Source organism: Taudactylus pleione, unplaced genomic scaffold (assembly GCF_031769625.1).
Source record: "Taudactylus pleione unplaced genomic scaffold, aTauple2 ptg000318l, whole genome shotgun sequence".
NCBI lineage: Eukaryota > Metazoa > Chordata > Amphibia > Anura > Myobatrachidae > Taudactylus > Taudactylus pleione.
The window spans coordinates 3,244,574-3,258,139 of NW_028284719.1; the positions used below are offsets into that span (position 1 = coordinate 3,244,574).

Below are 13,566 nucleotides of genomic sequence, written 5' to 3' on the forward strand. Positions count from 1 at the left end.
AAAGAGCAAGGCTCTCCCACCTTCAAATCCTGTCAGTCTGGGCTTGTGGGCTCCTTAAATCCCAACTGTTAAGGCCCCCTTACATCAGCAATTGATTGCAGCAATTGTGCAATTTGCAATCGATTGTGTATAAAAATCTTTCCCTTTTTCAATTGATTGTGGCAATTGTGCAATCTGCAATCGATTGAAAAAGGGAAAGATTTTTATACACAATCGATTGCAAATTGCACAATTGCTGCAATCAATAACTATTGATGGGGGTCTTTAGTCTGGGCTTGTGGGTTTACAGAAAGTCCACAATCTGACAGCTGCACTATTAAATTCAAACCAGTTTAGCTTTCCTCTATTAGTTCCCAACCAGTTAAAATATGTTTTTTTCTGTAAATATGAATATAATGTTTTTGTTATGTTTAGTTAATTTTAACTGAACATTAAATTAAAACCACCTCAATAAAGGATGGGGAATTACAATAGAAATAGTAGAATAAATGTACTGTAGCATGTAGTAATGCCCCAGATTACTAAAATTGGGTGAATAGGGTTAAACAGAAACAGAAACAAAATATTGATGATTCATATCTCATTGTAGCCTTGTGACATTGTCACCTGGTTAGTTCAAATATTTACTCATCATTAATAATTGTCATTAGATTTTTGCACGCAGTGATACATTATAGTCAGCTGTGTATGAGAACATTCTAATGAGAGTAAATAACTATATGTTCCTGCTGTATATAAACAGACTGGTCATACATATTACTATAAGGCTACAGATACAGATCAGAGACTCATCCCATCCTGTGTGATAGAAGACAAGAGAATGGAAGCAAGATCCAAGTTGAAGCTTTATCATGTGCATGGGATGGATTCCAGGGACTTCCTTCATTGTTATTTTGAGGCAGAAAGTGCATTCAGAGATGAGGCAGTGGTGTTTATTATGGAAAAGCTGCACAGTGCATTAGTAACAGGTTTGTATTCAGGATGAATGGTATCCTCAATATATAAATTGGTTATTCAGAGTAACTGCCATTAAATGGGTGACTTTATATTATAGTGTACAGGAAGGGGTGTAGTGTGGGTGAAACCGGTGGAGCTCTTGTTCCAAGTGCTGGATCCCTCAGGGGGCACTAAGCATGACATATTTCTTTAAACATTTTAAATATAAACAGCCATGATTGCTCGGTCCACTGGTCCAAAACAGAACTGCAAATGTGCAGAAATAAAGTAGCTACTATACGCAGAGTCACAGAAGCATATACTTAGCCACTGGTCTGACGCTGCACCACTAGAGGAGTCCAGTAACCAGCCACATGGATGCAACAGTGAAAAAAAGAAGAGGGCAAGAAGCAGAGCAGAGCTGGTAAGAGCAGTAGAAAAGACAAAATGAGTAAAGCGACCAGAAAGGTAGGTAAGTGTGTGTGTGTGTGTGGGTGTGTGTGTATGTGTGTGTCTGTGTATATGTGTGTGTGTATGTATGTGTGTGTGTTTGTGTGAAACAGCATTGCTAGCAGGGCATCATTAATATTCCCTTCATGGGTGTATAGATCCATGGAGCAAGCACTCAGATCCATGTTACTGAAGTGAGACATGGGGGTAAATTTATCAAAGGTCGATTTGGCATTTTGAGTGATTTGAGGTGCGATTTTCATTCGATTTGTATTCGATTTTGCTTTTGGGTATTTACTAAAGGCCAAATTGAATTTCAAATCGAATTTTAGTCAAATCGGCCTCAAATCGAACATCAGAAAAACATTGGTACTTTTACATAGCCTAATACACAAAACCCTTATTTACTATCATTTGATTTGAAATTGTCCTCAAAATCGGACTTCAAATCGAACTTCAAATCACCAAATGAATAGACCTGCTTCATGCTTCTGATTTGAGCATCAGCAGGGCGGATTGACACAGATACATGCAGACATCAGTGAGATTCCTGCATGTATCTGGCTGGAAAATGTAATTAAACAGTTAACAGTATAAAAAAATGTTGTGAGGTCCCCCCAAAAACAGAACTAGCCCCAGACTGCTGAAACCCAGGTCTGGTTGTCTAAGTACAGGGAAAAAATGTGTAGGGTTCCCTGTACTTTGTACAACCAGCACTGGGCTATGGGAACCAGGGCTGGTTCTGGAATTTCAGGGAAAAATTGGCGTAGGGTCTCCCTGTAATTCACAGAACCAGCACTGGACCCTTTCTAATGGGGGACTGATACCACAGCCAGGGGAGCCCTATCACCAGGCCACCCAGCTGCAGCATCACCCCTGACCACTAGTCAGCCCAGGCCAGGGATCCCAGGGGAGTTGGAGTCCCCTCCAATAAGGGGGTCTCCCTCTCCAGGGCACCTCTAGCCTGGGCTGGTATCCCAGGGTTATCCCCTCTCATTTGTGGGTGGCGGGTTGATTGTGTTAGTGTGGTGTAAAAATAGAAGAATATAAACATTGTCTTTATAGTAGAACTGCAGGTCCTAGCAAGCCTCCCCCACATGATGTTACTTGGAGAACCACAAGTACAAGCATGCGGGGCATTAAGGGCCCACTCTGACCTGTAGTTCCCTGTAAAGAAATGTTGAGAAGAAACACACACACACACAACTTACACAGGACCTGAAGTTCTACTGTAAAGACAATGTTTATATGCTTCTATTTTTATACTACACTAACACAATCAACCCAGGGGTGGCGGGGATAGCCCCAGGCTATCATACTAGGCTAGAGGTGCCTGGAGTGGGAGACCACTATATTGGAGGGGTCTCCAGCTCCCCAGGGATCCCTGGCCTGGGCTGACTAGTGGTCAGGGTTGATGCTGCGGCCGGGTGGCCCAGTGACAGTGCTCCCCTGGCTGTGGCATCAGTCCCCCGTTAGAAAGGGTCCAGGGCTGGTTCTGTGAATTGAGACCCTACGCAAATTTTTCCCTGTAATTCCAGAACCAGCCCTGATTCCCAAAGCCCAGTGCTGGTTGTACTAAGTAGAGGGAAACCCTACGCAATTTTTTCCCTGTACTTGGTCACCCAGACCTGGGTTTGCAAAGTCCGGGGCTGGTTCTGTTTTGGGGGGGGGACCTCACGTCATTTTTTTTTAAAATTTTTAACTGTTTATTTACTTTTTTCAGTCAGATACATGCAGGCATCTCACTGATGTCTGCATGTATCTGTGAGAACAAACTGCTCATGCTCAAAGTGAAAGCATGAAGCTGTTCTATGCTGTCGGGGATTTTCAGTTCGGCTTGAAGTGTGATTTGCCTTTCGAATTGTACATGAACATGTCAAATAGAACAACAAGTCACTTTTACAAATCAACCTAAATCCTATTCGATTTGCAAATCGAACACCAAATCAAATAATAATAAATCTTGCAAAATCACTGCTTTTCTACATTCGATTTGAGTCGGTTTCAGAAGAGCTATATCACTCTTCAAATAATCGACCTTTGATAAATTTACCCCTTGGTCTCAGTCTGTCTGTAGCCTCAAACCCAAATTCCTCAGCTTTAATAGCTATTCTTTCAAATAGAGGGCCTGATTCAGAGCCGCTCGTAAGCGGCCGCTCGTTCATTCCGAGCGATGTTCGCACATCTGCGCATGCGTATGGGTTTTAGTACGCATGCGCGAACCAGTCAGTGCGGTCAGAAATTGTGTGCTAGCAAAATAGCGAATGCCTGCTAATCTGAGTGACAGGATGAGGCATTTGTGGGTGGTAACAGGGGAAGATGCTTGAAAACGGGGAGTGGAGATCCGAACGCAGGCGTGCCAAATGGTCAAAACGGGCATTTTAAGGGTGTGCATAATTAACAAAGAAGCGTCATTGACCACGTCACTTGGTTGTCTTTTAGCCTGAACTGCTCGCATGATTATGGTAGGAATATGCTACCACAAGCATAGCGAGCAGTTCAGATGCTGTTCGATGTACTCGATTAATCTAATAAATAGCGGAGATGATGTATGTTGCGAGCGGCCAGGGGGCGTTTTTTTCAAAATAGCAACCGCATGTTTTGTTCACTCGTTCAGACATAGAGGCATCAACAGACCGCAAAGAGCGAGCACTTAATTTAAATATCTGGTCCCTTTTTCAGAATGTCCGTCCGTAAATTGCGTTCAGCTCTGAATCAGGCATAGAGCCTATAGTAGCTTTCGTTATGACAGAACAATCCTGTTATCTCATAGCCTCTCTCCCTTAGCGCAATGCCTAAAAGTGCATAATCAGGTAACAACAGATGTGAATTTAGACCCCACAGGGCCCAAAGCAAGACAAGGAATGGGGCGTCCTTTCTCAATCCATAACACTACCTCACTGACAGCAGCACATCCTTGCCTCACTGAAAGCAGCACATCCCCACCTCACTGACAGCAACAAATCCCCACCTCACTGTCAGCAGCACATTCCCTCTTCCCTGACAGTAGCACATCCCTGCCTCACTGACAGCAGCACATCACCTTACTGACAGCAGCACATAGCCAGCTCACTAAAAGCAGCACATCCCCGACACACTGACATCAGCACATCACTGCCTCACTGACAGCAGCAAATCACTGCCTCACTGACAGCAGCACATCCCGCCTTACTGACAGTAACACATCTCTGACTCACTGACAGCAACACATAACCGCCTCACTGACAGCAGCACATCCCGCCTCACTGACAGTAACACATCTCTGCCTCACTGACAGCAAAACATCACCGCCTCACTGACAGCAGCACATCCCCGCAGCACATCCCCGCCTCACTGACAGCAGCACATCACCTCTTTACTGACAGCATCACATTCCAGCCTCACTGACAGCAGCACATCCCTGTCTCACTGACAACAGTACATTCCCACCTCACTGAAAGCAGCACATCACTGCCTCTCTGACAGCATCACATCCCAGCCTCACTGACAGCAGCACATCCCTGTCTCACTGACAGCAGCACATTTCCACCTCACTGAAAGCAGCAAATCCCTGCTCACAGACAGCATCACATCCCTGTCTCACTGACAGCAGTACATTCCCACCTCACTGAAAGCAGCACATCACCACCTCTCTGATAGCAGAACACCCCTGCCTCACAGACAGCAGCACATAGCAACCTCACTGACAGTAGCACATTCCTGCCTCACAGACAGCAACACATAGCCGTCTCACTGCAAGTAGCACATTTCCACCTCACTGACAACAGAACATCACTGCTTTATTGACAGCAACACATACTTCCCTCACTGACAGCATCACATCCCTGCCTCACTGATAGCAGCAGATCACCACCTCAGTGACAGCAGCACATCACTGCCTCACTGACAGCAACACATCCCTGCCTCACAGACAGCAGCACAAAGCCGCATCACTGACAGTAGCACATTTCTGCCTCACTGACAGCAGCACATCCCTGCCCCACAGACAGCAGCACATAGACACCTCATTGAAAGTTGCACATTTCTGTCTCACTGACCGCAGCACATGCCCACCTCACTGACAGCAGTACATCCCCACCTTACTGACAGCACCACATCTCTGCCTCCCTGACAGCAGCACATCACCTCACTGACAGCAGCACATCACCTTCTCACTGACAGTAGCACATCACCACCTCACTGACAGCAGCACAACGCTGTCTCACTGACAGCAGTACATTCTCACCTCACTGACAGCAGCACATCACTGCCTTACTGACAGCAGTACTTCCCTTCCTCCCAGACAGCAGCAATAGCTGCCTCACTGACAGCAGCACATTCTCGCCTCACTGACAGCAGCACATTCTCGCCTCACTGACAGCAGCACATCACTGCCTCACAGACAGCAACGCATCCCTGTTTCATTGACAGCAGCACATCACCTTCTCACTGACAGCAGCACATCCCCGCCTCAATGTAAGCAGCACGTCATCACTTCACTGACAGCAACACATCCCTGTCTCACTGACAGAAGCACATCCCCGCCTCACTGACATCAACACATCTCCGCCTCACTGACAGCAGCACATCTCAAACTCACTGACAGCAGCACATCCCTGTCTCACAGACAGCAACAGATCCCTCCTCACTGACATCATCACATCCCCTTCAAACTGATAGCAACAGATCACCACCTCACTGACCGCAGCACATCCTGTCTCACTGACAGAAGCACTTCTCCCCCTCAAAGATAGCACCACATCCCTGCACCGCTGACAGAAGCAAATAGCCACCTCACTGACAGCTGCCCATCGCTGCCTCACTGACAGAAAAACTTCACAGCCTCAGTGACAGCAGCACACCACCACCTCACTGATAGCAACAAATCCCTGTCTCACTGATAGCAGTAGATCACCACCTCACTGACAGCAGCACAACCCTTTCTCACTGACAGCAGTACATTTTCACCTCACTGACAGCAGCACACAGTACATTTTCACCTCACTGACAGCAGCACATCACTGCCTCACTGACAGCAACACATCCCTGCCTCACAGACAGCAGCAATAGCTGCCTCACTGACAGCAGCACATTCTCGCCTCACTGACAGCAGCACATCACTGCCTCACTGAGAACAGCACATCCCTGCTTCATTAACAGCAGCACATCACCTTCTCACTGACAGCAGCACATCCCCACCTCACTGACAGCAGCACATCTCCAGCTCACCGATAGCAGCATATCATCACTTCACTGACAGCAACACATCCCTGTCTCACTGACAGCAGCACTTCCCTGTCTCACTGACAGCAGTACATTCCCACCTCACTGAAAGCAGCAAATCCCTGCTCACAGACAGCAGCACATAGCCACCTCACTGACAGTAGCACATTCCTGCCTCACAGACAGCAGCACATAGCCGCCTCACTGACAGTAGCACATTCCCACCTCACTGAAAACAGAACATCACTGCTTTATTGACAGCAACACATACTTGCCTCACTGACAGCATCACATCCCTGCCTCACTGACAGTAGCAGATCACCACCTCAGTGACAGCAGCACATCACTGCCTCACTGACAGCAGCACAAAGCCGCATCACTGACAGTAGCACATTTCTGCCTCACTGATAGCAGCACATCCCCATCTCACTGACAGCAGAACATCACCACCTCACTGACAGCAGCACATGCCCACCTTACTGACAGCACCACATATCTGCCTCCCTGCCAGCAGCACATCACCTCACTGACAGCAGCACATCACCTTCTCACTGACAGTAGCACATCACCACCTAACTGACAGCAGCACAAGCCTGTCTCACTGACAGCAGTGCATTCTCACCTCACTGACAGCAGCACATCACTGCCTTACTGACAGCAGAACATTCCTGCCTCACAGACAGCAGCAATAGTTGCCTCACTGACAGCAGCACATTCTCGCCTCACTGACAGCAGCACATTCTCGCCTCACTGACAGAAGCACATCACTGCCTCACTGACAGCAGCACATCACTGCCTCACAGACAGCAGCACATCCCTGCCTCACTAACAGCAACACATCCCTGCTTCATTGACAGCAGCATATCACCTTCTCACTGACAGCAGCACATCCCCACCTCAATGAAAGCAGCACGTCATCACTTCACTGTCAGCAACACATCCCTGTCTCACTGACAGAAGCACATCCCCACCTCACTGACATCAACACATCTCTGCCTCACTGACAGCAGCACATCTCAACCTCACTGACAGTAGCACATCCCTGTCTCACAGACAGCAGCAGATCCCTCCTCACTGACAGCATCACAACCCCATCTAACTGATAGCAACAGATCACCACCTCACTGACCGCAGCACATCCTGTCTCACTGACAGAAGCACATCTCCGCCTCAAAGATAGCACCACATCCCTGCACCACTAACAGCAGCACATAGCCACCTCACTGACAGCTGCTCATCTCTTCCTCACTGACAGAAATACTTCACAGCCTCAGTGACAGCAGCACACCACCACATCACTGATAGCAACACATCCCTGTCTCACTGAGAGCAGTAGATCACCACCTCACTGACAGCAGCATATCACAACCTGATTGACAGCATCACATACCTGCCTCAATGAAAGCAGCACATCCCTGTCTCACTGACAGCAGCACATTCTGACATCACTGACAGCAGCACATCACCACTTCACTGACAGTAGCACATTCCCGCCTCACAGGCAACAGTACATTTCTGCCTCACTGACAGCAACACATCTAAACCTCACTGACAGCAGCACATCCCTGTCTCACAGACAGCAGCACATAGCCACCTCACTGACAGTAGCACATTCCCACCTCACTGACAACAGAACATCACTGCTTTATTGACAGCAACACATACTTGCCTCACTGACAGCATCACATCCCCACCTCACTGATAGCAGCAGATCACCACCTCACTGACAGCAGCACATCACCGCCTCTCTGATAGCAGAACACCCCTGCCTCACAGACAGCAGCACATAGCCACCTCACTGACAGTAGCACATTCCAGCCTCACAGACAGCAACACATAGCCGTCTCACTGCAAGTAGCACATTTCCACCTCACTGACAACAGAACATCACTGCTTTATTGACAGCAACACATACTTCCCTCACTGACAGCATCACATCCCTGCCTCACTGATAGCAGCTGATCACCACCTCAGTGACAGCAGCACATCACTGCCTCACTGACAGCAACACATCCCTGCCTCACAGACAGCAGCACAAAGCCGCATCACTGACAGTAGCACATTTCTGCCTCACTGACAGCAGCACATCCCTGCCCCACAGACAGCAGCACATAGACACCTCATTGAAAGTTGCACATTTCTGTCTCACTGACCGCAGCACATGCCCACCTCACTGACAGCAGTACATCCCCACCTTACTGACAGCACCACATCTCTGCCTCCCTGACAGAAGCACATCACCTCACTGACAGCAGCACATCACCTTCTCACTGACAGTAGCACATCACCACCTCACTGACAGCAGCACAACGCTGTCTCACTGACAGCAGTACATTCTCACCTCACTGACAGCAGCACATCACTGCATTACTGACAGCAGCACTTCCTTTCCTCCCAGACAGCAGCAATAGCTGCCTCACTGACAGCAGCACATTCTCGCCTCACTGACAGCAGCACATTCTCGCATCACTGACATCAGCACATCACTGCCTCACAGACAGCAACGCATCAATGTTTCATTGACAGCAGCACATCACCTTCTCACTGACAGCAGCACATCCCAGCCTCAATGTAAGCAGCACGTCATCACTTCACTGACAGCAACACATCCCTGTCTCACTGACAGAAGCACATCCCCGCCTCACTGACATCAACACATCTCCGCCTCACTGACAGCAGCACATCTCAACCTCACTGACAGCAGCACATCCCTGTCTCACAGACAGCAACAGATCCCTCCTCACTGACATCATCACATCCCCTTCAAACTGATAGCAACAGATCACCACCTCACTGACCGCAGCACATCCTGTCTCACTGACAGAAGCACTTCTCCGCCTCAAAGATAGCACCACATCCCTGCACCGCTGACAGAAGCAAATAGCCACCTCACTGACAGCTGCCCATCTCTGCCTCACTGACAGAAAAACTTCACAGCCTCAGTGACAGCAGCACACCACCACCTCACTGATAGCAACACATCCCTGTCTCACTGATAGCAGTAGATCACCACCTCACTGACAGCAGCACAACCCTTTCTCACTGACAGCAGTACATTTTCACCTCACTGACAGCAGCACACAGTACATTTTCACCTCACTGACAGCAGCACATCACTGCCTCACTGACAGCAACACATCCCTGCCTCACAGACAGCAGCAATAGCTGCCTCACTGACAGCAGCACATTCTCGCCTCACTGACAGCAGCACATCACTGCCTCACTGAGAACAGCACATCCCTGCTTCATTAACAGCAGCACATCACATTCTCACTGACAGCAGCACATCCCCACCTCACTGACAGCAGCACATCTCCAGCTCACCGATAGCAGCATATCATCACTTCACTGACAGCAACACATCCCTGTCTCACTGACAGCAGCACTTCCTTGTCTCACTGACAGCAGTACATTCCCACCTCACTGAAAGCAGCAAATCCCTGCTCACAGACAGCAGCACATAGCCACCTCACTGTTAGTAGCACATTCCTGCCTCACAGACAGCAGCACATAGCCGCCTCACTGACAGTAGCACATTCCCTCCTCACTGACAACAGAACATCACTGCTTTATTGACAGCAACACATACTTGCCTCACTGACAGCATCACATCCCTGCCTCACTGACAGTAGCAGATCACCACCTCAGTGACAGCAGCACATCACTGCCTCACTGACAGCAACACATCCCTGCCTCACAGACAGCAGCACAAAGCCGCATCACTGACAGTAGCACATTTCTGCCTCACTGATAGCAGCACATCCCCATCTCACTGACAGCAGCACAAGCCTGTCTCACTGACAGCAGTACATTCTCACCTCACTGACAGCAGCACATCACTGCCTTACTGACAGCAGAACATTCCTGCCTCACAGACAGCAGCAATAGTTGCCTCACTGACAGCAGCACATTCTCGCCTCACTGACAGCAGCACATTCTCGCCTCACTGACAGAAGCACATCACTGCCTCACTGACAGCAGCACATCACTGCCTCACAGACAGCTGCACATCCCTGCCTCACTAACAGCAACACATCCCTGCTTCATTGACAGCAGCATATCACCTTCTCACTGACAGCAGCACATCCCCACCTCAATGAAAGCAGCACGTCATCACTTCACTGACAGCAACACATCCCTGTCTCACTGACAGAAGCACATCCCCGCCTCACTGACATCAACACATCTCAGCCTCACTGACAGCAGCACATCTCAACCTCACTGACAGTAGCACATCCCTGTCTCACAGACAGCAGCAGATCCCTCCTCACTGACAGCATCACAACCCCATCTAACTGATAGCAACAGATCACCACCTCACTGACCGCAGCACATCCTGTCTTACTGACAGAAGCACATCTCCACCTCAAAGATAGCACCACATCCCTGCACCACTAACAGCAGCACATAGCCACCTCACTGATAGCAACACATCCCTGTCTCACTGAGAGCAGTAGATCACCACCTCACTGACAGCAGCATATCACAACCTGATTGACAGCATCACATACCTGCCTCAATGAGAGCAGCACATCCCTGTCTCACTGACAGCAGCACATTCCGACATCACTGACAGCAGCACATCACCACTTCACTGACAGTAGCACATTCCCACCTCACAGGCAACAGTACATTTCTGCCTCACTGACAGCAACACATCTAAACCTCACTGACAGCAGCACATCCCTGTCTCGCAGACAGCAGCACAAAGCCACCTCACTGACAGTAGCACATTCCCACCTCACTGACAACAGAACATCACTGCTTTATTGACAGCAACACATACTTGCCTCACTGACAGCATCACATCCCCACCTCACTGATAGCAGCAGATCACCACCTCACTGACAGCAGCACATCACCGCCTCACTGACAGCAGCACATCCCTGCCTCACAGACAGCAGCACATAGCCGCCTCACTGACATTAGCACATTTCTGCCTCACTGATAGTAGCACATCCATGCATCAAAGACAGCAGCACATAGCCGGATCACTGACAGTAGCACATTTCTGCCTCACTGACAGCAGCACATCCACACTTCACTGACAGCAGCACTTCCCCACCTTACTGACAGGAACACATCCTTGCCTCACTGACAGCAGCACATCCCCACCTCACTGACAGCAGCACATCCCCACCTCACTGACAGCATCACATCACCGCCTCACTGACAGTACCACATCACCACCTCACTGACAGCAGCAAGTCACCTCCTCACTGACAGCAGCACAACACCTCATCACTAAAAGCAGCACATCACCTCTTCCCTGACAGCAGCACAACTCCACCTTACTGACAGCAGCACATCACTTTCTCGCTGACAGTGGCACATCACCACCTAACTGACAGCAGCACAACCCTGTCTCACTGACAGCAGTACATTTTCACCTCAATGACTGCAGCACATCACTGCCTCACTGACAGCAGCACATCCCTGCCTCACATACAGCAGCAATAGCTGCCTCACTGGCAGCAGCACATTCTCGCCTCACTGACAGCAGCATATCACTGCCTCACTGAGAGCAGCACATCCCCGCCTCACAGACAGCAGCACATCCCTGCCTCACTGACAGCAACACATCCCTGCTTCATTAACAGCAGCACATCACCTTCTCACTGACAGCAGCACATCCCCATCTCACTGACAGCAGCACATTCCCACCTCACTGAAAGCAGCAAATCCCTGCTCACAGACAGTATCACATCTCTGTCTCACTGAAAGCAGCACATCACCACCTCTCTGATAGCAGAACACCCCTGCCTCACAGACAGCAGCACATAGCCATCTCACTGACAGTAGCACATTCCTGCCTCACTGACAACAGAACATCACTGCTTTATTGACAGCAACACATACTTGCCTCACTGACAGCATCACATCCCTGCATCACTGATAGCAGCAGATCACCACCTCACTGACAGCAGCACATCACTGCCTCACTGACAGCAACACATCCCTGCCTCACAGACAGCAGCACAAAGCCGCAACACTGACAGTAGCACATTTCTGCCTCACTGACAGCAGCACATCCCTGCCCCACAGATAGCAGCACATAGCCACCTCATTGACAGCTGCACATTTCTGCCTCACTGACAGCAGCACATCCCCACCTCACTGACAGCAGAACATCCCCACCTCACTGACAGCAGCACATCACCTCACTGACAGCAGCACATCACCTTCTCACTGACAGTAGCACATCACCACTTCACTGACAGCAGCACAACTCTGTCTCACTGACAGCAGTACATTCTCACCTCACTGACAGCAGCACATCACTGCTTTACTGACAGTAGCACATCCCTGCCTCACAGACAGCAGCAATAGCTGCCTCACTGACAGCAGCACATTCTCGCCTCACTGACAGCAGCACATCACTGCCTCAAGGACAGCAGCACATCGCTCTCTCACTAACAGCAACACATCCCTGCTTCATTGACAGCAGCACATCACCTTCTCACTGACAGCAGCACATCCCCGCCTGACTGAAAGCAGCACGTCATCACTTCTCTGACAGCATCACATCCCCATCTAACTGATAGCAACAGATCACCACCTCACTGACCGCAGCACATCCTGTCTCACTGACAGAAGCACATCTCCGCCTCAAAGATAGCACCACATCCCCGCCTCACTGACATCAACACATCTCAGCCTCACTGACAGCAGCACATCTCAACCTCACTGACAGCAGCACATCCCTGTCTCACAGACAGCAGCAGATCCCTCCTTACTGACAGCATCACATCACCATCTAACTGATAGCAACAGATCACCACCTCACTGACAGCAGCACATCCTGTCTCACTGACAGAAGCACATCTCCGCCTCAATGATAGCACTACATCCCTGCACCACTGACAGCAGCACATAGCCACCTCATTGACAGTTGCACATCTCTGCCTCACTGACAGAAAAAATTCACAGCCTCAGTGACAGCAGCACACCACCACCTCACTGATAGCAACACATCCC

General features: G+C 49.4%; 1 protein-coding gene across 1 annotated transcript in view; it reads left to right on the forward strand.

Moving 5' to 3' along the window:
* Nucleotides 1-820: 820 nt before the first annotated feature.
* The window catches only part of LOC148509662 (nicotinamide N-methyltransferase-like), a 48,047-nt gene continuing 35,301 nt past the window's right edge, over nucleotides 821-13,566 (forward strand). Inside the window, exon 1 of the mRNA XM_088442904.1 lies at nucleotides 821-968. Coding sequence (XP_088299030.1) covers nucleotides 821-968 — 148 coding nt within the window. The remainder of the gene's footprint in view (nucleotides 969-13,566) is intronic.